Source organism: Barbus barbus (genome assembly GCF_936440315.1).
Source record: "Barbus barbus genome assembly, chromosome: 6".
Classification (NCBI taxonomy): domain Eukaryota; kingdom Metazoa; phylum Chordata; class Actinopteri; order Cypriniformes; family Cyprinidae; genus Barbus; species Barbus barbus.
In genome coordinates this window covers 7,265,617-7,292,663 of record NC_136734.1, presented here as the reverse complement: position 1 = coordinate 7,292,663, position 27,047 = coordinate 7,265,617, and the positions used below count along the sequence as shown (strand labels likewise).

General features: G+C 38.3%; 1 protein-coding gene across 1 annotated transcript in view; it reads right to left on the bottom strand.

Annotated features, from left to right (window-relative positions):
* The window catches only part of LOC306870996 (astrotactin-2-like), a gene marked incomplete at its 5' end in the record, with an annotated part of 500,403 nt that overhangs the window by 130,948 nt on the left and 342,408 nt on the right, over positions 1 to 27,047 (bottom strand). Inside the window, 2 exon segments of the mRNA XM_079418633.1 lie at positions 13,500 to 13,688; positions 19,094 to 19,260. Of these exon segments, the coding sequence (XP_079274759.1) occupies positions 13,500 to 13,688; positions 19,094 to 19,260 (356 nt within the window).

Below are 27,047 nucleotides of genomic sequence, written 5' to 3'. Positions count from 1 at the left end.
CCGACTCAAAGTCAGTTTTGTCATACTGTCACATAATTCATACAACTAACAATTCAAATATTGCATGTGTGCACATGCAGATCTCAAAAGAAACAGTATAGATAAAGCCAGGAAGTAGTTGCAGGAGAAACCTGTGCCTAACAACACAATCTCAGGGCAAGATATCCTCCTGAGACCCAGCTATGGCCATTCCATTTTAGTGAATTTCTCTGAGACCTCACATGTCACAGTTGTAAGTCTGGATGTCCTGTACAGAGCACATTCAGGGCTTTATAGTGATATTAAATGTTTGGAAGTTTGACCATGACCACTCCCTCTCCTAGGTCTTTAAAGATGGCTAAATTTAATTTAGTGAACAATGTTACATCCTTATGGAAATATGATTATATTTTGTAATTGTCATTTAAATCTGAATCATTTTCAAATTGTTTGTCATAAGGCAAAATCTCAGGAAAATGTTATGAGTTTTCAAATTCAAATATGGCTTCCTGTTATGAAACAGGACATAATTTCATTCATGTCCACTGTAGAGGACACCAGGACTAAAAGAATGTTTATTGTGCATTTTGGGAGACATAACAATTGAATAGGAAAATGTATTATTTATCAATTGTCTTATGAAATATTAGATAGTATTATGAAAATCTGGCCAATTATTACTCCCATTATGACAATTCTTTTTTTCAACATGCTGTCCCAACAGCAACACATTAATATGCAAATTAGATACAGTGTATAGACACCTTGTGGTTTAATGGGAAAACCAGTTTATGGAAATTTTTACACACATATTGCATAAAACAAAATGGTATATCAAATCATTTTGTTATATATTTTATAACATGGTTGAGAATCATCCTTAAACAAAGTTTAATATAAAAAATCCTGAAACCTAAAATTAATAGGTGATTTAAAAAAAAAAATCCCATTGTTTTTGCCTTTGATGTCTATTCATGCCATTTTATTTTTAGAAAAACTGTGTCCCAGTGTCCTCTACAGAGGACATAAAAAAAAAAAAAATGAATAAAATATAATTTTTCAAAAATGTTATTTTTTAATTTTTTTCTTATGGTCTAAACAATTTAATGACATAAATTCACAAAACTTTTTTTTTGGGGGGGGGGGGGGGGGGGTCTCAGGAGGATATACATTACTGTTCTGTAATTTCATGGCTACAAATTGTGTATTTTTACTGTAATTTGTGTGTGTTTGTGTGTGTGTGTGTTTGTTTGTCTGTAAAAGCACATCCAGTTGTTTACGTTTTATATGTGGATAATATAATATAATACAATTTAATATAATAATAATAATGATATATGTACAGTATATATATATGTATATATATATATATATATATATATATATATATATATATATATATATATATATATATATATATATATTATATAAATAAAAACAGTGCATTTAACCCAAAATTGTTTGCTGTGATATGATTCCAAATTTACGGGAGCCAAGCTTGTTGACAGGGGGGGGCACTAAACACCCCCCCCCCCAAAAAAAACAAAAAAAAAACACACCCCTGATCCTTGCTACATTTCTGGGACTGGGAACATTGCAGTTGCGTTGCTGTCTCTGCAGGGTCTGAGAGCTCTCAGATTTCATTAAAAAAAAAAAAAAAAAGGATGAATGAAGGTCTTACGGGTTTGGAACAACATGAGGGTGAGTAATTAATAACAGAATTTTTATTTTGGGGTAAACTATCCCTTTAAAACACACAATATCTGCCTGTTCTGTTGCATCTGTCTCATTCAGCCCTTGAGAGTACTTCTTCAGGCTTAAAGTAAGTCCTTAAAACAGAGATTTATGAGGATGAGCATGTGAGTAATAATCTTGATAGTTTTAATATCTATTGTTTAAATGCATATGTAATGAGAGAGTGCTGGCAACATTGATAAAGCAGCAATGTCACCCTGGAGCACAACTAAGCAGCCAGGCACTGCAGACTCAACACTTTATCATCTTCATAAAGAAAAGAAGGGGGGAAAAAAAATCTGCACTGAATTACAAATGATAGAGTTATTAGTTACATTGGAGGCGAGAGCAGTAATTTATATGCCGCTCAGACAAAAGCACTCTGTTTACAGAGTGTGGAAGCTTTGAATCTGCTGTTTATCGAGGCATAATGGAATGAGAATGTAAACAGATTATATGCTGATTATGCACTGGGCTTTAATGGCTGGGGTTTGTTTTAAAATCTCTATAGTGGCTTCTCAAATGAAAACACTGAGAAACAATCCATGACTGACTGCTGTTCAGTCAGTTTGACAGCGACTGATACGTGAGATGAATTTATGAATTGAATTCATTCTCAATTACAGACGAGTGGCAGAACAGTGCAGGGTTTTGTAAGGTGAGTTTCCACATACAAAGAAACGGCAGGCAACACTTTGAATTAAATATGACATTTTGAAGTAGACAAATGTAAACAGTATTTTCTTGTACAATGTTTCGAATACACTCCATTTTAAGGTGTCATTGTTACAGTGTAATTATACATTTAAGTACTGAGTAATATTAATTAACACGGTTAGGGTTAGGGTTTGGTTTAGGGTTACTTTCCTGTAATTATGCATAATTCTAATGTGTTCTAGCCAATAAAATATTTAAGACAAGTCAAATTTATTTGTTTAGTGCGTTTCACAATACACGATACAGCTTTACAGAGATTTGCGCACACAAAACCCTGTTGGGGAACTTATTTTCATAGTCTAAATTTAGAACGTGTAGAACAGTGTCTTTAAGGTTTATACATTATTCACTTTCCAGACCACATCTAAAGACACTTGGGCATTGTGTTGAATCCAGGCATGAAGCCAAATGCTTGAACTATCACCCTCACATTCATGTATACAGTACCTTGTATAATGTCTAACAGCTAGTGTTTGATATACTTATGTGTAATATCAAATGAGTTTGTATGTACAGTTTGATCAATAAACAGTCTGCTATTCTCAGAAATGCTATGGAGAGGATTGTGTAATAAAAGCATACTGGGTGACTTTTTTTCTGTCTCAGCTTCACAGACAGAAAATGTTAATATAATAATTAGCATTCAATGGCATGGCATTTTTTCATGGTATTTTCAGGGCCATCTGTCACATGAGAAAGCTGTCACATATGCACACTTATGTTCTCTTGTAGTGCTCTGTATCAGTTTTACAATGCTGTACACACATGAAGAGTATATTCCTGCACTGTACAACATGATCTTGCTTTGAAGTTGCCTGCACTTATTTCCCAAAATCAATTTGAAGCTTGAGAGTTACTGAAGCTTTCATTGATTCAGTTACTAAAAAATAAATAAATAAATAAATAAAAATTAAAAGACTGTATGTAGACTATGGGGAAATTACAAATTTAATGTATTTGCACAATTTGCCTAATTTGATTATCATAAACCATTTTATGAACCATAAATGTACGTACCGTATAGTTTTCAGAACTATTTAGGTTTAGTTTTATTCATTGACCAGTATTTAAAATAAATAAATACCATTTTGGTTGGCCATTTGGAGCTTATTGATTGACTAATTGATTGATTATTTTGATGTTGAAGTCTTTGAGGAGATTCAGAATTGTCAATTATCACAGTTTATTTTCACTTTTCAAAATTGTATTTCACATTTTCAGTTTTTATTACACTCTGCATTTCTTAGCAGCACTAAAAGCTGTAGTGGGACTATTGAAATAACTGGACAATTTTGGTTTTACATTAAACGCAAATCATTTAATATTTATTCAACAAAGTGTTAAACATCAACTTTATTTACAATTGTACAATCAACATTTTAAAACATATCATGCAATACAATGATGTTTGAAAGATAAACAAATAAATGTTCCTCAAAAGCCCTATGAATCTCATCTGATACACTTGAACTTTTTATTTTTTTTTCTAAAAATTGATGTATGGATAAAGTAAACATAAGTTGCTTCAGCCTAGTAAGTGTTCATCTTGTTCATATTTCCAACAATATAAAAGTTATTCTTATGTTTACGTTATAAATCAGTAAAGATTTTAAATCATCTTTCTTTCACCTCTTCTCCCTTCTCTTATTTTTCTCTTCTCTCCTGACTGCCTCTGTCTCCTCCTTCCTCTTCATCTGACCATTCATTCACAGATGGAGGGCAGTGGAGCGGGACAGAGGGACAGCGGCCGCTTGCTCCTCACACCAGCATGTGTCAGCCAGCCTATAAAATATTACAGCGTCGCGCCGCGTGCAGCACTCCAGCACTTTAGCTTGTAAACACGTCATTAAATAATGAATTGTGAGTTAACAAGGATATAAAGCACCGACGGCCTGACATGTTCCTGTCACTGTCGCTGTGCCTGTTTAGTTACATGAAACATTTTTTACTTCGTCTCACCAAAAGGGGTCACTGCTTAGTCGACTTTTGAGTTTCTACGGCCTCAGCAGAGACCCAACCACTCACAATAAAAGCTTTCGGACAGGTATATTGTAAGAAATTAGATGTTATGAGAAGAGAAGACCTGGAAGTTACGCAACCTGGAACTTCAAATGAATGTGTATATAAAGCTTGGTTGAAGTGACTTCTGAACACTAACCCCCGTGTCACATTCAGAAGGCATCAAAACATGAGTTTTCCAGGTCGGGCAGCCTAATGCACACGCTGCTCAAGTGTTTGGATGTCTGTGTGTTTGTACAGCTTGATCAGTAAAAATGAGTGAGATGTACGGGTGAAATTTAGCCATGGTATTTTCTCTTTCTGCTTTTAAGATGCTGTTTTCATGCAAAGTCAATATGAATCTGTGAATGAATGAATCAAATATTGTGTGTTATATTAGCAGGCAGATATTTTATAATAGAATAAGGACATCTGTATATGCTATTTCATAATTACTTCTACTGTGTTTAAAATATGATGACAGTGTGCTGCTGAATGCACTTGTCATAAATGACAAGCATTTATGGTAAACTAAAATATACTTGTGCCATTTCTATTGAATCTTGTATGTCATGTATTTAAATATATTTGTAATTATACATTTGTAATAATGAAGTTGCAGTTTAGTGCATCTACTGTATAGATAATATCAAATATCAAACTACAGTTAAAATTATAATCGTGTTTTTTTTTTTTTTTTTTGTAAAGACATGCTTTAGTATGTTAGTCAACATCAAAACAGGTGTGGCCTACTTCTTTAATGTGTGACAAAAAAAAAAAAAAAAAAAAAAAAAACAATGTTAATACAAAGTTTATTTTTAACCAGTGAAATAAATGTCAAAATTAGTTGATATATATATAGCCCGCTCACGTTGCTCCCAAGACGGCAGTGCCCGCTCACAATCCTCCTGAGGTGGCAGTGCCCACTCACGATTCTCCCGAGGCGGCGGTGCCTGCTCACGATTCTCCCGAGGCGGCGGTGTCTGCCCACGTTCCTCCCGAGGCGGCGGTGCCCGCTCACGATCCTCCCGAGGCGGCAATGCCCACTCACGATCCTCCCGAGGCGGCAATGCCCGCTCACGATCCTCCCGAGGCGGCAGTGCCCGCTCACGATTCTCCCGAGGCGGCGGTGCCTGCTCACGATTCTCCCGAGGCGGCGGTGCCCGCTCACGATTCTCCCGAGGAGGCGGTGCCTGCTCACGATTCTCCCGAGGTGGCGGTGCCCGCACACAATCGTCCCGAGGCGGCGGTGTCTGCCCGCATTCCTCCCGAGGCGGCGGTGCCCGCTCACATTCCTCCCGAGGCGGCAGTGCCCGCTCACGATCCTCCCGAGGTGGCGGTGTCTACCCACGTTCCTCCCGAGGGCGGCGGTGCCCGCTCACAGTTCCTCCAAGGCGGCGGTGTTCGCCCACGTTCCTCCCAAGGCGGTGGTGTGCGCTCGCGGGGCTCTGAGGGCAGCGGTGTCCGCTCACGGGGCTCCTGGGGTGGCTGTGCCCGCTTACGATTTCCTCAAGGCGGCATTGTCCGCACACAAGGCTCCTGAGGCAGTGGCAGTGTCTTCTCACAATCCTCCTGCTCTGCCTTCCCCGCCTTGGCCTCCTGCTTTGCCGGCACCACCCTGGTACCCTGGCACAGAGGTCTCTCCAGGCCCTCTGCCGCTACATGGGCCTGGCCCACCATCCCTCCCCCTGATCCGCCTCTGGCCCACCTCCCTCCTAGACATTTTGATTTCAGTTTTAGTGTGTGGAGCATCTGGAATCTGCTCCTTAAAGAGGGGGTTGTGTCACGGTCCTGCTGGTGTGCCCTGATTGGCCATCAGATGTCACTGTTTTTTTTTGAGCACATGGCTTGTTGTTTGTGGTTTGTGCCATGTGCTCTCCTGTCTATTGTCTGACCCCGCCCTCCTTGTTATCTCATTATTGTTTCAGTGACTTCACCTGTGTCCTCGTCGTTTGCCTCCCAATTTATTCTCCCGGTGTCTGCAGTCCTGTGCTGTTACGTTGTTTTATGTCAGATGTTTGACGTCGTGTGTGTGTGTGTGTTTGCAATCTCTGCCTACCTGCCTGTTTTTCCCCCTCAGGGTGGTTTTTGTTCAGTTTTTGTTTCATTTTATTATTAAAGGACCCACCATTCTCCTGCACTTGAGTCCTCGCCTCATCTCTCTTCCAGAGCCATGACAGATTTAGAGCTTCCTGGAGGCTCAGGCATTTTCTCTTATTTTGCCTGGCTAACAACAATCTATATACCTGTTGGTGATACAAATTCTGCACAAATAGGCTTTACAATTAAAGGGATATAGTTTACCCAAAAATTTTAATTCTGTTATTAATTACTCACACTCATGTTGTTCCAAACCCGTATGACCTTCGCTCATCTTTGGAATACAAATTAAGATATTTTTGATGAAATCAAAAAGCTCTCTGACCTTGCATATACAGCATCATAACTGAAATGCTTCCAGACCCAGAAACAGAGTAAGGACATCGTCGAAATAGTCCATGTGACATCAATGGTTCAACCATAATTCTACGAAGCCAAGAATACTTTTTGTGCACTACCAAAACAAAAACAACAACTTTATTCAACAATTCTTCTCCTCTGCATCACCCAGGCACCATTTTGGAGAGTAAAATTATGATTGATCCACTGATGTCACAACTTCTGCTGTAAACTGAAATACAATAGGTGTCATTGATACAACCTATTCCACTATATATACCACTATATATAGACACTGTTTACCCAGTTCCGATTCATCAGGCACGTGCACAGGTAAGGGCTCAATCTGCAGAGCACATGCCCTTTTTCCCTTACACTCCGAAGTGCCCTTTTTTTGGTGGCGTTTTTTTTTTCTTTTCTTCTTCAATAAATCAATGCTATTGGTCACTCTTTACGTTTGTCTGCCTGCTTTATATTTAATATGAATATTTATCCAGTGAGAGGTATTAAAAAGAGTTTGTGACTAAATCTTGTTGGATCCACTCAAACTGTCGATAAAATCTCATAACACCATCTGGACTGAATGAACTGAAGTTCCACAGCTGAATGAAGTCCTTCAAGGGTAAATAAAGATCTTGTTGTTTGAGTCAGTACAGGTCAGGGTTTTCTTTGCGCAAAAAACACAATGTCTATGAAGGCTCATATTTTATGTATTTGAGGTCTGAGATGTGTGGGACCGGAGAGAGAGGGCTAGCATTTGCTATCTAGTCATAGCCAATGCACTTAAATTGCTTGTGCATAAAGTAGCATTTAATCTTTTTTATAAAATGAGATTTTGGTCAAATGTATTTTACAACAGGAAAAACTGAGCGCCCATATAGCTCCAACAAATTTTGTAACCTGTTAAAGAAAACGTAATGCAAAGATGTTTGCTTTGCGAGGGAACGCAAAAGATTTGAAAAATATTTTTTCCTCCCACCCCAAATTTTTTTCACCCACCCCGAAATCTTTCCACCACCATGAGCTCTTAGGGTCTCCGTACTTAGGGGCTCCGTAGATGGACTATTTTGACTATGTCTTTCATACTTTTCTGGGCCTTGACAGTGTTACAGTATTTACTTGGCAGTCAATGGGACAGTCACAAGCCTCCCAGTTTTCATCCAAAATATCTTAAATTGTGTTCTAAAGACAAACTAAGCTTTTACGGGTTTGGAACAACATTTTAAGTGATTATTGACAAAACTTTCATTTTGGGGTGGAGTAACCCTTTAATCTAATGTGTATACCAAAAAGCTTTATTTTCCAGAATGTAAATATATTGTACCATAATATTGTTTCTTTGTTTCTTTCTTTATTATTTATTCATAGGGTATATTGTTGGGAATATTTAGGCTACTATAAAATAAACTCCATTTTCCACAGCTCTAGAAAGAACTGGATTAGTCCTCAGGTAAACACACTCCGCAACGCTAAAGCATCTGTGCTTATCCATCCACAGGACATCTCTCCCTCCAGGCCAGCATGGGTAAAACTGCCCCTACATCAGGTAAAAGTAGACCCATTACATCACATTACAGGATGCTGCATCTGTCCTCAAACTCGCTATGGTCTGGAAAAAATCATGGTGCTTCCAGGAAATAATTGGCACTGGCCGTAGGATTAACTTTCTCTTTTTGAGAAGGTCTTTCTTGCGGTGATTATACTGAAAGTCTGCAGACAAGGGCAGTCTCAATGTGACCTGCTACCGGTTAGGACGATATGTTTGCAAAAAGTGAAAATAGAGTTCAAAAGTGACAGAGTTCATTTCCAGGTAAATGGATTGATTTGCCAAACAGTCAGTGGCTCACAGACACAGGTGGAGGTGCGATGTATTCACTTTTAACCACGGTGAAATTAAAATGTATTAGATTCTCTGCTATTGTCTTGTTTGAGCACTCTATGGTTGTACATACGCAATCAAATTGTAGTAAAGCACAAAGGGAACCCGAATAAGGACACTGTATTGTATTTTAATGTTTACATTCTTTTTGAAGGTTGAGTTAAAGCTACAATCTACAGTACTTGGACTGTCCTTAATTCCAATAACTGACACTGACTGGCACTTCCTATAATTTGATAAGAGACGTGCATGTCTCTGTGGAGCATTACTGCTTTAACATTGACATTGTCTGGTAGGTCTACAGACACGAGCTGATTTCTTTAGGTCCTTTCTACAAGATCACTCTCTGCATTGTAGAACTTTAAAACTGATTATTTTGCATTCTACATGCATTTTACATGAAAAGGAATAGTTCACCCAAAAATGAAAATTTGCTTACAGGTTACTGCCCCTAGGCCATCCAAGATGTAGAGTTTTCATCAGATTTGGAGAAATGTGGCCTTCCATCACTTGCTTTGTAACAAAATGAACAAAATCTTCGTAATAAGCGTTGTTTACGCTTAGACAAAAGCGTGCGTATGCATTGCGATATTCTCTAAAATGGCGGACGGCGTAACTCGGGGCAGAATAATGGTTGAGTAAACTGTTATTTTTGTTTTCTTTGCACAAAAAGTATTCTCGTAGAGTTGTAAAACTGAAGTTGAGCCACTGATGTCACATGGACTGTTTTATCAATGTATTTACTGCGTTTCTGGACCTGGGAACATTTCAGTTGCGTTGCTGTCTATGGAGGATCAGATAGCTCTCAGAGTTCATCAAAAATATCTTAATTTGTGTTCCGAAGATGAACGAAGGTCTTACGGGCTTGGAACGACATTAGGGTGAGTAATTAATGACATCATTTTCATTTTGGGGTGCTCTAACCCTTTAAAGTACATTATTTGCATAATAAGTGCACTTTATATGGTAAAGTACATTTTTTATAAGTACACTTTGTACTTTTAAAGCGCATTATTTGCATAAAAAGTACACTTTATATGCTTAAGTATACTTATTAAAAGTACACTTTATATGCTAAAGTATACTTATTATAAGTACACTTCATATGCTAAAGTGAACTTCTTTTTTACAAGGGAATACTGGGTTGAGTGACAAAAGAAATGTGTTAACCAGTGAGGATTTTGCAATATGGCTTATACAACAGCGGCTGTATTTGTGTGTCCACCAAAACTGCTTTATGTTATTTGTGCATGAAAACAATGCATTTATTAAGCGTTGTTACTTAAGCTACAAGCAAAGCAGATTGTAGTTTGCTTACAATCGCAATCTACGTTGTAATGAATCATTTTATCTTTGATTTGTGTCCATTAAATTTCAAATCAGATATTTCAGCTTGACATTCAATCTCTTTTTTTATAATGTTTTGTAGAACAGTATGCGTATTTGGATGCAGTCTTTCTCTTTCATAATATTATTGCTATCCCTCTCGAAAAAAAAACAAAAAACAGTCATCTCTGATGGATGGTCTTCATATTTCCTGCCACACTGAATGTCTTTTAAAGGAAACGCTGTGCTCATGTGGGTCAGGAGGCGACTCTGAGCCTCTTTTCTCAGATTGGCATGTCGATATCTATTAGTTGCTGTGGCGGCACTGACTATGGCCATCCTGATGCAGATCTCTGAGGAACTTGAAGAGAAAGGCATGCTGGGAAAGGAATGCACTCGCTGTCAGAGCATCTACCCATGAAGGCCAGTCTCAGATGCTTCACCAACATGCACACTCACATAAAAGCATTTAAAGGAGAACATTTCTTTTAAGAATGTTCCCACATCTCTTTTATACACAATTTCATTGTCTTTTACATACAGTGAAATCATGCAGTAAGCAGAGGCTCAACGAGTACAAAATCGGAAAAAGAAGTACACTTACTTTTAAAAAGAGAAATATCATGCTTTAAAAGATAAACTTAAGTGTGAACTGAATGTAATGTGTTCAGACACTTAGTTGCACGTAATTGCAATTAAATAAAACTGTATTATAGCTTAAATTCATAATAAATTCAATAAGCTGGGGTCTCATTTATAAAACTCCACATAGATTTCATCCTAAAAGTGTACGTACCTACAAAAGCTAGATTTTTATGCTAGATTATTGCAGTGTAAATACAATTGTCTGACTCGGCACATCACTGACAAAGTATTTTAAAATGGAAACGTGCAAATCGAACACCAAATCCAGCAGTGTCCACCATAAGTGTGCACCATTTTTTGAATTTTTTAAATGGAAACTCACTTTTGATATTAAGTCAAACAAAACAACCCTTTCCCTAATATGCCAAAAGCAAACATCATCAGAAATCATATTCTATTCTCCACAAATAAAAATTGCCTGAATGTTGTTTGTTATATCATTACTGGCACTCTGCCACTGACTAATTTCCACAAACTGTTTCCATGGATGCGTATGGCCGAAGCTGGATAATATCACTAATATGAGGCACAATGTTTGATGAACATTATTATCATGAGCAAAATGTGATTGAAAGCATCTGTAGCCCTTCAGGCCACATCAGTTCTGAGCCACATCGCCCTTCTGTTGGGTTTGTAGTTAGTAAAGAGCTGCATCTACATATCAAAGCATCTGCTAAACCCCTCAAGAGAACAGGAAAAAAAAAGTGTAATGAGGGTCAAACAAAGGCCTGAGATATTGACAGACATGTATAGGCTACTACAACCACAAATGGAGACAATGTAGTTCATCATTATTGAAAGCAAGGACAAACTTGAAAACAGAGAACATGAAATATTATCAGGCACTTGTAGAGTAAAAATAAAAAGCCTTTAATTACTAAGCCATTAAAACAGTTAAAAATGTAGACGTGTTTCAGCTACACGGCTTTCTCCAGGAGGCTTCTTCTATTAACTTGAAAACAGAGCATACATGTGTTTATAAGGGAGAGAGAGGGAAAGAGCCAGTATGTGTTTTCCATACATAATAAAACATAGTTTTGTGGAAATTATTTGTCGTTTTTATCCTATTGTTTACTATATTTATTTGCTTGGTCAGTGTCATTGTGGATTTTTAGTTCTTTTGCTATTGTAGCTGAGGAATTTTGAAATAACTGAAATCATTTGGCAAAGCGATTCGTAATACCTTCAAAACTTCAGCTGTGCATTTCTATATAAATATGTGTTTGTTTGTGTGTGTGTGCACGTTTTTGTGGCAAATTATATAAAAAACATAACAGTACAAAATTAACAGTAACTAAGCTTGATAGATGCTATAGAAGTATTGTTTATTGTTAGTTCATGTTAATTAATGTAGTTCACTAATGCTGACGAATGAAATCTTATCGTAAAGTGTTACCCAAAAATATTATCTATATTTGTTGATTTTCAAATGTAACTTTACAGCATTTTTCACTATAATGATTTGCGGAGAATACTTTCGCACAAAAACTTGTTCATCAACAGGGCTGTGAAGTGAGTTATAATCGTGTCCTCATTCACTTTGCCTTTAAAAAGGGGGTAGGAGATGAAAAAAAAAAAAAAAAAAAAACATGTTGAAACACACTTCTGGTCCGCACACACGCTCGGCTCAAACATTCTTTTGTTGCCTTCAAAAAGCCAGAACACAACAGAACATAAAGACCACTACAAATCATGACAGAGCCCTTCTGAAAAAAAATTGTAATCCATGGCTGTCCTTCAGCCTGTGAAGAAGATTGTATTCTTGCTGGAAATAAGTGCAGTATTTTCCCCTTTCTTTGAATTTTACCAAACCATTTGGTGCATAAAAGTACAAGACACAGAAACATGTTTAAATGCATTGTGAAGGCTAAGGAAATTAACTAATTTCTAATTTCCATCTGATCTGTCCTTTCTGACTAATAATGTCCGACATCAGAAACAACAGGAACTAGAAATTACAGTCAGATCAATATCTACAATATTCACAAATTGATTGGTTGGTTGATTAGTTGGTTGACTGATTGACTGATTGATTGATTGATTGAACAATGGTGATGGCAATCTGCTGAAATTCCATTTCTTGAATATACTTTAATAAGGATATGCTATTATTTTAATGTTTATATACATATATATATATATATATATATTAGGGCTGTCAACGTTAACACGTTAACGTATGGGATTAATCTAAAAAGTAATATTAGCTCTAATGCACCCTCAGAACAGGTCCAATTATTCTTCATTATGCATTTTATCGTAATACTTCATGTAAGGTCACAAGAAAATGTTTTGTTGTATTTATTTAGAAATACTTTTGATAATAGTTGGTAAATGTGTACTGGGATTGAAGCGATGTGGCTAAATCCTAGTATTTTCCTAGCACTAATCTCTTTCTCTCTCTCTCTCTCTCTCACACACACACACTCACTCAGGCAATGATTACCTTCCGTGCTGCGATGATGGCAAGAATTTGGGGTCAAACCTTATCAAACGATTAATTTGCGCTAACAAAATATTAACACGTTAAAATGTATGTGTTAACGTGTTACTGTTGACAGCCCTAATATATATATATATATATATATATATCTTAGTCTTATATATAAGTATATATGTCTTATTTTTCTATATATAAGTCTAATTTAAGTCTCTATATATATTAGTCTTATTTCTGTAAATGCACTTCTAGAGCCTGACTGTTGCACTCAAAATACAACAATCTTTTATAGAACAACTTTCCCAAACAACCCAAAAACAAAGCATGCTCCAAAAAACTCACCTGAAGGTCATCTGAAAAACTTGTCCCAGGATCACCTGTTGAGTTTTGTTATTGTACCCGCGGAGCATCTCGCTGAAGAGTGTGTCGTTGAAGCGTGAATCTTGTTTTGGACACTTTGGCCCTTCACAGTGATCAGCCAGAAGAAGACAGGAGCGGCCATCAGCGGCAAGCTTGTATTCCTGCACACACCTGATCACACACACACACAAACACACACAGTGGCAGTGTTGTGTTTACTTTCGGATGATAAAATGGTAGTTAAGTGAAAATATTTAAATGGATGTTGAAATTTAGATCAATACAATACAGACTCATACAGTATCAGTTGAATTCTGTCATGTAACTGACAACTTTTAGAAAAAAAAGATAGACAGGGACAAGATTAGAACAAAAAACAAACAAACAAACAAACAAAAACATAAAAAAAAAAATGTTTCGTATATAAACCTAGTTCCCAGAGGGAATGAGACGTTGCGTCGAGATGCTTTGGGAATGCCTTTTATCCAGTGGATGGGCAAGACGTCACGGGCGGGGTGATGCAGAGACCAGAGAGCTTAAAACCATGTGCGGTGTATACAGCAGCAGCTTCTGGTAGAATGAGGGAAGTGTTCGCAGGGATGCTGGAAGTATGGCAGGAGACGCAGCGTCTCGTTCCCTCTGGGAACTACGGTTACATACGTAACCTTGAGGGATTACCCTTCAGGGACTCGAGCTGCACCTATACGCTTTGGGAACGAGTATGCCCACGCCGCCAGACTTGCATGTCCCTGCCTAGTGTGGAAGAGCACAGCTAAGGCGAGAGAAAAGGAGCCAGGAGTGGCGAAAATTACAGGTATAGAATCTGAAAGTAAACAGAGTGGACATTCCGCAGCGTCCTGAAGGCCAACTTCTGGAGGAGAGAACATTGACCCCTGAGGGAGAGGGGAGATCAGAGGACTCAAGGTTATGGATAGCATCCCGACCCAACACTTAGCATAAGCTTCTCCTGGCCGGATGCCTCAGCGCACCGTGGAGGAAACATATAACTAGTGGGTCTCTTCCGAAAGACTGACCTTTGAGAGGGGAGTTTTAAAAAGCTAGGGCCACCACTGAAACCTTCAAGGTGGAGTGGAATAACCCTGCGGAGAACTGTACCTGCAAGAACTCCAGCACTGAACAAACTGGGCAATTAACTGGGTCGAGCTGGCGGTTGCCGCATCAAGAAGTGGAGTACAGTTTCCTCATGGAGGGAGCTCTGGACTTTAGAACGGTCTCAGCAACCTCGGTTGAGAGACCGGAACTTATGAGCTGTGCCCCCTCAGGGGCCACATCCACAGTTCCAAAACTCTGTGTGGGAGGAAGGCCCCTCCTGACAGAAATCTCCATGAAGAGGCATCTGAAATCAGGTCCGAGAAACATACTCAGCCCGGACAGACCGGAGCTACCCATCCGGCTCATTCTCACCAGAATGCCCGGGAGCCCAGGGGGAAGAGTACTGACGAAGCCTCGGCCAAGTCTGTTTCCAGATGAGCTCCACCACCTCGGGGTGGAGCCTCCATCCCCCAGGGGCTCTTCCTCCACATGTCTAAGGCACGAAAGCATCGCCACGTGACCTTGAGAATGTGAATCGGATTTCCCCTCAGGGAAAACCCCTTGGTCTTGAGGCACCACTGTCATGTACAGCAGGTGAAAAACTATCAAGTTGGATGGAGCTACCATCAGACCGAGCAGTTTTTGAAACTGCTTGACAGTGAGTGACCAGCCTTCTCTGATTCTCGCGACTGAAGTGAGGATCGACTCGATCCGAGCAGGAGACAGCGGTGCCTGCATCGTGGTCGAGAACAACATCTCAATGTCGAACCGCCATCTGCTCCGATTGAGCTAATATCAACCAATCGTAGATTTAATTGAGTATGCAGATGCCCTGGAATCGCAGTAGAGCCAGAGCAGCATCGACACACTTCATGAAAGTTCGGGGTGAGAGTGCAAGGCCGAACGGAAGAACCCGATATTGGCAAGCTTCTCCCCCAAAAGCAAACCCCAGGAACTTACTGTGTTTGGGAAGGATGGAGACATGGAAGTATGCGTCTTTTAGATCTATCATGACAAACCAGTCCTCGGACCTGATCTAAGACACAACTTGTTAGATAGTGAGCATGCTGAACTTCAGCCGCATGACTGAGCGGTTCATTTGAAGCAAATCTAAAATGGGACGCAACCCTCCATCCATCTTTGGAACGATGAACTACCGGCTGTTGAATCCGGACTCTCTGTCGCGAGGAGAGGCCAATTCGATGGCCTCCTTCCTCAAGAGAGTGTTTACTCCTTGTTCCATTACCAGAGCCTGCTCGGGATCCACCAGAGTGGGGATGACCCTGTTGAAATGAGGTGGAGGAAAACTGTTTTACTGGATTTGGTAGCCTCTTTCTACAGTGTGCAGGACCCATTGAGACACACTTGGCCGAAGTTTCCACGCTGCCAAATAGTCTTCTAAGGAAATTAGTCTCTCGAGACTGGCCTCTGGTGTACTTAGAGCAGCTAGCTCGGTGTTCTGAAGCGGAGGACCGCTACGTTTCCGGGTGGAAGCTAAAAGAAGCGCTCGCTGGAGACTGCTGTGCCCTGAAACACTGTGGGTAGCAGGGTTGACAGACTGATCCCCTGAGGGCACTGAGGAGAGATGGGCATCATATGATGAGGTATACACCACTCTTCCCCAGAGGGAGCCACCCTCAGAAATCCAGATACACAATACAATATAAAGAATCATGAATGACTGTAATGTTGCCTTGGCATCGCGCAAGCCACCCGATTCTACATTGCATAAGGCTTTCTTCCCTCAAGAAGAAAACGCCAGGGGAAGCAGAGTTAAAAATCCACATTAAACAACTTGCGTGGGTCCCCACCTCTTATTTTTGTGAGGGCAGGGTGAACAAGCGATCTAAAAATGCAGTCTGTCATATGCAAACCACATCAATCTCCTCGGAGAAAGATAGCTACAGCAGCAAGCTCTCACTCAGAGGGGGAAGAGACCGCAGCGGGAGCTTCCGAACCCAGAGAGAGAGAGAGCGCTAGATCTAGGGAAAAAAGGCGGAGAAAAGGCGAGCCCGTCTCCAACCCGTCTGCTACATCCATGTGTGATCCCCGCGATCTCAATCACCACCATGCCTCTGCAGCAGTGGGACCGGGACCGCAAATTTCACAAACACGGACACACTCCTCGAAGCGTGCCCAACGGAATTGGAGCATTTGCAGCGGGCAGAAACACAATCAGCCCCTTCAAGAGCTGACTGTAAGAGCTCCGCTCCCAAACAAGCAACACATAAACTGTGTGTATCCCCACTCGTCTAAAATTGTGTCTGCTCTCGCCGTTATATGCTTGTCTTTCGCCTTTGATATGGCTTATGCTTGTACTGGGACAGACAACAATAAATAGAACTGACACACACAGAGCGTTTCTCTGAATGACAGAAGCTGCCGCTGTATCCACGCACGTGCTTTTAAGCTCTCTGGTCTCTACGTCAACCCGCTTGTGACGTCTCGCCCATCCATTGGACTGATTACACACGTGATTCAGAGCGTGGTCACGTTGAAGGCATTCCCAAAGCATCTCGACACAGCTCGAGTTCCTGAAAGGGAACTAATAGATCCAACCACAAAGATGTTTGTTCTTTTGTTTTTTATTCACATATAAATTTGCATAACTGAAACAAGCATGCTTGTTGAGTAAGGTTTATAAAATAGTCTCTTTTTCTAACCAAGGCTGTTTTTACTAGATTAAAAATACAGTAAAAGCAGTAATATTATGAAATATTATTTTCATGTAAAATAACAGTTAAATTTATTTTAAAATGTAATTTATTCCGGTGATCAAAGCTGACTTTTTAGCATCATTACTCCAGTCCTCAGTTCAGTGTCACATGATCCTTCAGAAATCATTCTAATTCTTTATATATTTAACAGCACAACTCGTTTCAACAATAATAATTAACAATTAAGTATAATTAAGAATACAATATATTTAAATGACTTTTTTCATACTCCCATGCAGAAATGTAATATATGACATATATTGTCCTATTATGAATGATATTGCCATATATTTTAAAGTAAAGGCAATATATAATTTTAAATATGCACACTCTCTGGGTTTATATGAAGAGTTTATTTGCAAAAACAGATAACTTCATTTTTTAAAAAGTGCATATATATTGTACTGCCAAAGGATTAATCATGATTAATCACATCCAAAATAAAAGTTTTTGTGTACATAATATATGTGTGTATACTGTGTATATTTATTGTGTATATATAAATACAAGCACGTGCATATATATATTTAAGAAAAATATGCTATGTTTATATATTACATATATTTATATATCATATAACACATAATAATATAAATGTATAAATGTATAAACACAAATATTTTCAAAATAAATACTATACTATGTGTGTATTTATATATACTGTACATAATAAATATGCACAGCACATACACATATAATATAAACAGACTTTTATTTTGGATGCAATTAATCACGATTAATCATTTGTCAGCACTAATATACATTATATTGCCAAAAGTATTGGGTCACCCCCTTCTCATGAACATGTTTGACTACTTTAGTAATTTCTATAAGTACAAACCTTAACATTTAAGCATATAATGATATTCTACGGAATTGTGTGCTTCTAATTTTATAGCAACAGTTTGGACAGGACCCTTTTCTATTCTAACATGACAGTGCCTCTGTGTAGAAGGCACGATTCAAAAAGACATGATTGATTGAGTCAGTGTGGAAGAACTTGACTGGTCTGCAGAAAGCCAAGTCCTGATCCCAGCTGAACACCTCTGGTGTGACTTTAAATGCAGACCTTGAGCCAAAAACTCATCACCAAACACCAATGACTTGTACATAAGTGTACTGTCATTTTAGACACATCCAGAACTGTTGCAACAGAGATGGAAATACATGAATTATGTTTCCATCTTTGTTGCCACAGTTTTGTTAGTGCCTTTTTCTGTTCTAAAGAAGTGGGTGTCCCAACACTTTTGTCCTTATAGTGTCTATACAAGTCATTGGTGTTTGGTGATGAGTTTTTGGCTCAAGGTCTGCATTTAAAGTCACACCAGAGGTGTTCAGCTGGGATCAGGACTTGGCTTTCTGCAGACCAGTCAAGTTCTTCCACACTGACTGAATCAATCATGTCTTTTTGAACCGTGTCTTATACACAGAGGCACTGTCATGTTAGAATAGAAAAGGGTCCTGTCCAAACTGTTGCTATAAAATTAGAAGCGCAAAATTCCGTAGAATATCATTATATGCTTAAACATTAAGATTTGTACTCATAGAAATAACTAAAGTAGTCAAACAGGGGGTGATCCAATACTTTTGGCAATATAGTGTATATTATTATTATTATTATTTTTTTTTCCTGATAGGTTTCATATATGTTTTTACGTCATTTGATACTTATTTCATATACTGTATGAGAATTTAATATATGTGCATATATTTCATGGGAAAGTAATAATGTACCCACTCTCTGGATGGACGTATGTGCTCTTTATGTCCTTGCATTCACATTCATGCATGTGTGTTTTCTCTCACCCGCAGAACATGAGCACATTGCTGGATGTTGGGTTATCAGGAAGAGGAACCAACTGCTGAAGACACAGCTGTTCACAGCCTCCATTGAAGCCGTCCGTACAATCAGTTCCCAGAGAGTAATCATAGCAGCCTGAACCATCCTTCATGGGCCTCAGTCCTTCTGGGCACTGTGAATGATTTGGGATGAGAGAGAGGGACACAGAGATCATCATCTGCATGCTGGGCTTGACTTTCTGTTACCAGGTAACCATTAAAACTTTTGAGACCACATGTACTGTACTGTGTTCTCAGTGGGGAGTTATTATGTGATGAACAAAGCAGTTTCTCAGGAAGGAAAGGGTGTTAATGAGGGTTGCCAAGGCAGCGCCATAGAATTCAGGAAAAGATCCACCACCTCAATAAGACACCCATTAAACAGACATGTCAAACTGACCGGCCCACATATTCTGAAACAAGACAAAGTCAAGCTGGACTGTTATATTTACTTGCTTGTGCAAAAGTAGCACATTGTGGGTGCTTGTCACGGTGTTGTCTTGTGGTTGCTAGGGTATTCTATGCTGTCAAATTACATGACCAGGTCAATAGTCTCATTGCCCACCTTTTAGTGCTTGATGCTGTTCTGTACACACAGTTCAGGATTGACCACCACATTCTACAACCGAACTGACTCCCGAAAAATTCAGGTAGTGACAACCGTATTTACACAAATTATATGCTGTGTATACAGACCCGAGCTTAACAAGAGTTGTCTTTTTTGTAGTGGCAGCACAAGAAATCACAGGGTACATTGACTCAGCGTTGCCAGATCTTCCTTAAAAAATGCCCATAATAATATCAAATCCAAATGTGTTATGGATACGAGGCAGATATTGTGACCTGCATCTGTCTACATTATTAACACCACAGCCTCGATTAATATATGAGCCGAGCCCAAACAACAAGCCCAAAAGATGCTTAATAAGTGGCGCTTATAATAATATGGCAACCCTTTAAGAGCATGCTCGTTACAAACATGAACAAAACACTATAGCTCTGTTGATGATGGTTTATTTAAAACTGTTGTGCATAACGAGTCTTTGGTTGTTGTATTATTACGTTGGTAAATAAGAACAAGCCTATAATAAACTCAATTCCAGATGTGTTATCTTGGAAGTATTCCACATACTAAAATATCTCTACCTGCATCTGCCTATCTGATGCTTGATAAACATCTCCTATAATATGCGTGTTATGGAAGCAGACTTCACACAAAGGATTAGTTCAAAGCAGTGGTGTTGATTTACAGCTGAGCAATCAACGGAGGATGAGATGGTAAGTAGAACATGCAAATATACTTTTTAGGATGAGATGATAGGATGACTGGACTGAATTGTCTCGACAGGAACTTGTGGATGCTGAGAGGACCACACACCTCGCTGTTGGATGATTACTTTCTAGACAGGAAATCGTAAGCTGAAACTGGAACCAGGAGATGGATACACACAACGCTGGAGGGATCCCAAGAAGTAAATAGACAGGCAGGTAAGTGACAGGTAAACTGCTGTGATAGCATATAGGAGTCCACTTCGTAGGAACGAGACCAGATGTCTGAGTGCAGTGAGGTGTGTGGTTTTATAGTGTGGAGTGATGAAGTTCAGATGACGTGCAGGTGTGCTCCATTAGAACTCAGATGATGGTGTTCGTTATGATTGGCTGGTTTGGGAGCCTGGCCGATCTGTGACAATGTGGACATGGCAACCCTTGTCAAGTGTTGTTTTTTTCAAACATAAACAAAACACAATGGCTCTGTCAGCAGTGGTTTAGTTAACATCGCAGAACATAATGAGGCTTTGGTCAGTGTAATATTACATTGATCAAAAATCACAGGCAGAAGTGTGAGACGGCAGAATGTTCCATACACACACAAAACGATAATTTAGAAGATTGCCTCCCAATTAAATTCGGTTGTCACTCGTGAGACTTAACAGTGTGTTCATGGCCACTGATGTGGCTCAGGTCTCTCCTTCAGTGTAAGTCTTTGGGATTGTTATGCTCTGTTTGGGATTTTTGTGCTCAATTTATGAGATTAATACGTAAGTAATATAATAAGTATTTACTAAAATCTCACCGTAAACCACCATTCAGTGTTGATTTCGATCTAATGTGGATTTCAATCCTTAAATGAAGCAGAATTATGCTATTTGTAGCATTTTAGAATAAGCTGATCACTATACCTGCTTAGCATTTCTCATGTAAACATGCAATGCATATTACTAGTCAAAAATTAAGTTTTAACTTCATTTCCTAATGATTCTTGGCATAAAATAAAAAGTGTATTTTTGGCTATTGCTACAGACTGTTGTTTCCCAGGGCCACAAATGAACCTGAGAAGATTTCCACATCAAATAAGGCAGTTTTATGACTAACAGTATCATATATCTGCCACAGACCAACGGTAGATTGGAGGTGTTCACCAGCAGTTTTTCTAGAAACTCCACTTTGGTTATCTGTTTCAAACAAACCTTGTTTAGCCCTGATTTTGTTCTAAATGTCATCACACCAGTTCGTTCTTCGATTTGACTTGAAGTGCATCAGGACCTTAAAGGACAGCAAGTTGTAGATGACTGTGGATGCGTTTGGATGCATGCTCTTCCTCTAAGGCTGTCACAAGCTAAACTCTATTTCTTTATAAGCAGTTTATGTTTGATGTACATCTTGTTGTGTTTACTCTTTGCTCGGGGGCTCCCTGATCTGTTATGCTGAAGAATCATCGCTGTGAGAGTGGTTTGGTGTTAAAGGATGCTGATGCAGATAGATAGCCAATGAAAGAGATACTGGAATAAGTTGACAGTCAACATCAGCACTCGACAAGCTTCACATTCATTACATATGTATCACATGTATATCCCGCGGGAGCTGGGAATATGTGCAAAGATAACATATGTGGTGTCCATCTGCTAATGATGAGATAATGCAGACGTGACGCTTTGAGCTTAGCATTTATGACCACACAGTTTTCATATGAATATATGGATGTGTGTAGCAAACACGCAGATGATCTTATCAACAACTGAAATGACAATTGTAGTCTGGCGGCGTTACCATCACAGTTTATTATCTTGAAGTGCTACATGAGAGGATGAAAGGGGTCTGTAGTGTTGCTCAGGAGACAGGATGATTTATGTCATGAATAATAAATAAATAAATATACTACTACTGCTACAACTACTACTAATTATTATTATTATTAGCCCATATTCTTTATATTACTGTATTACTTCACAGTAATTCACAGTAAGTAGTTTTCAAAACATTGACTATTTGAATGTGAAAACATATTAAGGTATTTCAAACTTCTTAAATATTGATTGATTGACTGACTGACTGACTGACTGACTGATTGATTGACATATTCATACTTTCAAATGCAGGAAGAAAAAAAAAGCATTGCAGACTTTCTTTCATGCAGTTCTTGAACAGTGCGTTTGCTTGTCTGAGCTGCAAAATGAATCGAGACATGATGTATATGATTATCAAATTATAAATATCTGTATTTATATTTAAATAATTAGTCCATATGGCAGAGCCACTCTGAGTTCATATGTGATTTCATTGAGCACATAGTGTCAGTCCCAGAGAGCCGCTAGACTAAAGACTAGACTAAACCTCAAGACTAAAGGCCTTAGATTGGATGAATTCAAAGAAAGCAACAACAACATCATGCAAGAAATAAAAGAGCAGTGCTTCAAAGCACATCAGGAAAACACACAGTTTTTATTTTTTCTTTATTTTCAAGGGTGGGTGCGCAGGGATTTTTGCAGTGTTATGGTGCTTTAGTTATTTTAATGGCATATTGGAAGTGGGTCAGCAGGGTGAGTGCACTGGATCATATAACACACATTTGATAATATAGACTGAGATACTCTTCATACTGTCCTGAGAAAGGATCAGAGTCACAGGACAGCATCAGTCCCGTGTCTGCAATACAATATTCACCAGAGTGTTGTTTATGGATGCGTCAGGCTTTCACACATGCAGGGATCTCTAACATTCTCCCACAAGCACAGGGTGCTGCATTTTTAAAAATCTGAGTTCAAAGCAGCAAACTCATGACATTTCAGCTCAAAACCTGCTGTCATTCTGGTTATACATCTTCTTTCACTAAAACAGCCCAGCTCTTGTAACAAGTACATACAGTGCTGCTTCCAGCTATATGTGACAAATTAATTAAAAAGTTAATAAATATAAATAAAATAAATAAAAATAAATTATTTATAATAAAAGTTTTGTATGTCCTTCGGAGACAAAGTATTTGCATTTGATGATTTGGTTTAATTTCTTTATAAATATAAAGAGCAGGACTTGCTTGAGGTTAAAATAGCTATTAATCGCAATAAGCTACAAAAAAGATCTGGGGAAAAACGTCTGATGTGTTGTGTAACAGTATATTAGATCTGTGTATTATTATTATTGTAAACCTGTTGATGGTGTCTGTGTTGTTAATATTAATCAAACAATAAAATAAATGTGGTAATAACTCACTGCTCTTGACTGAACAATCTAATTATTTTAAAAATACTCTGTTTATTTGTAATAAATATATACACAACTATTTTTTTCCCAGATTTACTCCATATGTTGCACAATAGCCCAGAATGAGATTATCTACTGATATTTTATATGGCCATTTTGGTAACACTTTATTTTAGGGTCTCTTAATTAGTTGCATATTAGCATGCATATTACTAGCATATTAGCCATTTATTAGTTGTAATTAAGCACATGTTAATGCCTTATTCTACATGATTTTATTCTATATCCTTAATTCTACCCAATACCTAAACTTAACAACTACCTTACTAACTATTAATAAGCATCAAATTAGAAATTTATTAAGGGAAAAGTCGTAGTTAATAGTGAATAAGTGTTCCCTATTCTAAAGTGTTACCATAATTTTACTATTTAAGTTGCAAAAGTTATACAAATCATTTCAGTGAAGTGACTTGCTACAATAAAGCTCTTTTGGTCCCCCCAATCGTTTCACTGCTTTATCATAATAAATAGACTTGTTTTACAAAAATTTATGAATATTCCCATAAATGGGTCATATATATCACTGAAGAGGGGACACTCTTAGCAACAGTTATATTTTCACAGATTGTTCTTTACAATATGTAGGATTATTTTATATAGAAAACAGACAGGGTCACATATATTACTGCTTAATTAGATGTTTTCCTATTTATTTAGTTATTTAGTTAGTTAGTTAATTATACCCTGCAAATAAATTACTAGGACTTCGCTATATGTGTCATTTTTTCATTTTAAATACTGTATCCTAAATTTTTCTGTGAAAAAAATAATCACAGGTTAGATCATTCTTTGCAATAAAGCAAGAAAATAAACCATATCACACTGCTGAATAGCAATGGCTTCCAACTATGGGATAGTTTTATATGGAGACAATGAACTAAAGTACAATGTTTGACATTGCATTCTATATACTTTATTGGATATTATGCACATAATATAATATAATATTATAATATGCAAAATTTATAGCACCATAAAAAGTGTTGCTATCTATGTGATTGAAAAAAAACAAAAAAAAAGGATTTTTTTTTTTTTTTTTTTTTTACAAAGCATTGTATTTACAACACTGTTCCAGAACAGTTCAACCCAAATATTAGAGTGTGTGAGGCGCAATTTACGGAGGACTATTTCCTGAACCGGGCAGGAGAGTAGCCTTGCTTGTGGGGCAATTCCAACTTTGCAAGGACAGTCTGATGCTTCTGACTCATAGCCTGTAAGTACATTTCTGCTACTGACGATTCAAACGTAAGTTTTGAGCAGTGTAGAGTAGTGCATGTTGTTTGTCGTTTCTCCGATCACAAATGCAGACATGGTAATGTTTACGCAGTGCAATGCAACGCGACACATAAAAAGACAGTATAAGTCATTATAATCAGTAATTATGTCCCCACTGGATGCAACAAATGCCTCGTTTGTAATGGGTTTTATTCTTTTCGTCTCGTCTCGCTGGGAAAGGCCATCACAATACGGTGAGGGGCGTAACATTTCCGTTTCAGGCTTGAGGTATTCAACCAATCCCAATGCACTGGATAGCTGGCCAATCAGAGCGCGCCGCGCTTCTCAGAACGATGAGCTTTGTAAAAATGTACGCGTTTCAGAAAGGCGGAGCATAGAGGAGCAACAATAATGCACAGTATGTGTAAAATAATGTGTTTTTTGAACCACGAACCATGCAAACACATTGCATTACACCAAATACACAAAATAATGTTATTTTTAGCAATGTCATATGACCCCTTTAAAAATAAAATAAATAGTAACAAATAGTTCACCATTATGAATATATAGTTGAAGTTAACAATTATTTTCTTTTTTTTTTATTCTATAATAATTATATTTAATTTACTACAATTAGTTGTGTATTTGAGGGGAGGAAAAACAACAACAACTTGAATCAATGCAGGCTATAGTCATGAAGAAATAAATATACAGAAGCAATTAAATATGGTTTCACAGAGCAACTGAAACAGAGAAAGTCTGCTGGAAACAGAACTCAAGGAGGTGTAAAGAACAAAGACAGCACATGAACTCACTGAGACAAACACTATATTAGTCTAATCGATGAGTCATTCACAGAGCGCCATCAATACAGTGATTAAGAGAACCCATAAAAAAGTCTAAAGAATTACAGCACTTTCCTAAAGCGCAATGTAAAACGTTCAATGGTAGCCTGTAAAAGACACGTAGACGTGATCTCCATCAGAGCAGACAACAGAGATGAGAGAAATGAGGGAGCACAGAAACCTCCGTGGCCCAATCTGACGCCTCTGTGTTTACTCTCATTAGTCAATCTAATGACCTCCAGGTTTTAATCAGACACTGTGCAATTAAGCGTCTGCCTTCATCTTAATGAATGCGTGTCCCTCATTATTAAGCGTAAGAATTACATGTGTGACCTAATAAAGCTGTTTTGGAGTGATGTTTGACCTGTGGGTCAATGGCTGCTGGAGCTTTTCAAGAGTTGCACAGACATCAAATGATACCAAATATGTCTGTTTCATAAGTTGGTGCATGACCTGCTGCTCCTCTTTCATGGAGCTTCACAAACTACCAAATGGTGACTACACATAAAGGAAAAGAAAAATCCTCTCCCATGCCAATCAAAAGGACTAGAAACTCATTCGACACGTTTCTGAAAACGTTAAAGGCAATTAATGAGAAAAACCCCACAAAGAGACAGCAAAAGATTGCGGGAAGGAAAATGACTCTAAAGGCTGTTTTGTTATTTTGTCCCCATTGGCTTCTAGTCTCAGATAGGAGATGATATCTGCTGTGCATAATATTGTGGGACTTGCATTCATTAAACTATTAAAGGAGCGGAAATTGAAATGGCAGCCTTTTGTGGAATATCTCATATTGTGCACAGCGCTTCCGATTGTGAATGCTGCTGTGAGTTTAGACTTCCTTTCAGTGGTTTAATGCCTAGCTGACATGCCAGTTTCTTTGTTCCTGGCATTCAGATCTCAACTTTACCTTATCAGATGGAGCCAAAACAGGGAAAACAGAACAAAATTTTGATCTAGTGCAGGACGGCTGCAAATCAAGAGTGAAGTACAAGGGTCTGTCTTTGATTAAGCCCTGAGAGAAATGAATCCTACTTTATGTTCCAAAGCATTAAAATGCCCTGAAAGCAAAATAATTGGTGGTCAATGTTTTCCAAAACAAATATGTGGGTGGATTTTGATGTGAGAGGATTTCTAGATCCCACCATGCTTCATTCATTTATTTTTCCTGGCATTCTTTAACTAGCATTACAATAGACTATATGAGTACGCTATCAAGCATGATAATATGCAAAAGTGAAGTTAATTCGGTACCATCGTGCTGTCTGGGAAGCAACTCTCTGTGAACATAAACCAATCTTATGAAAGTGTGTTTCAAT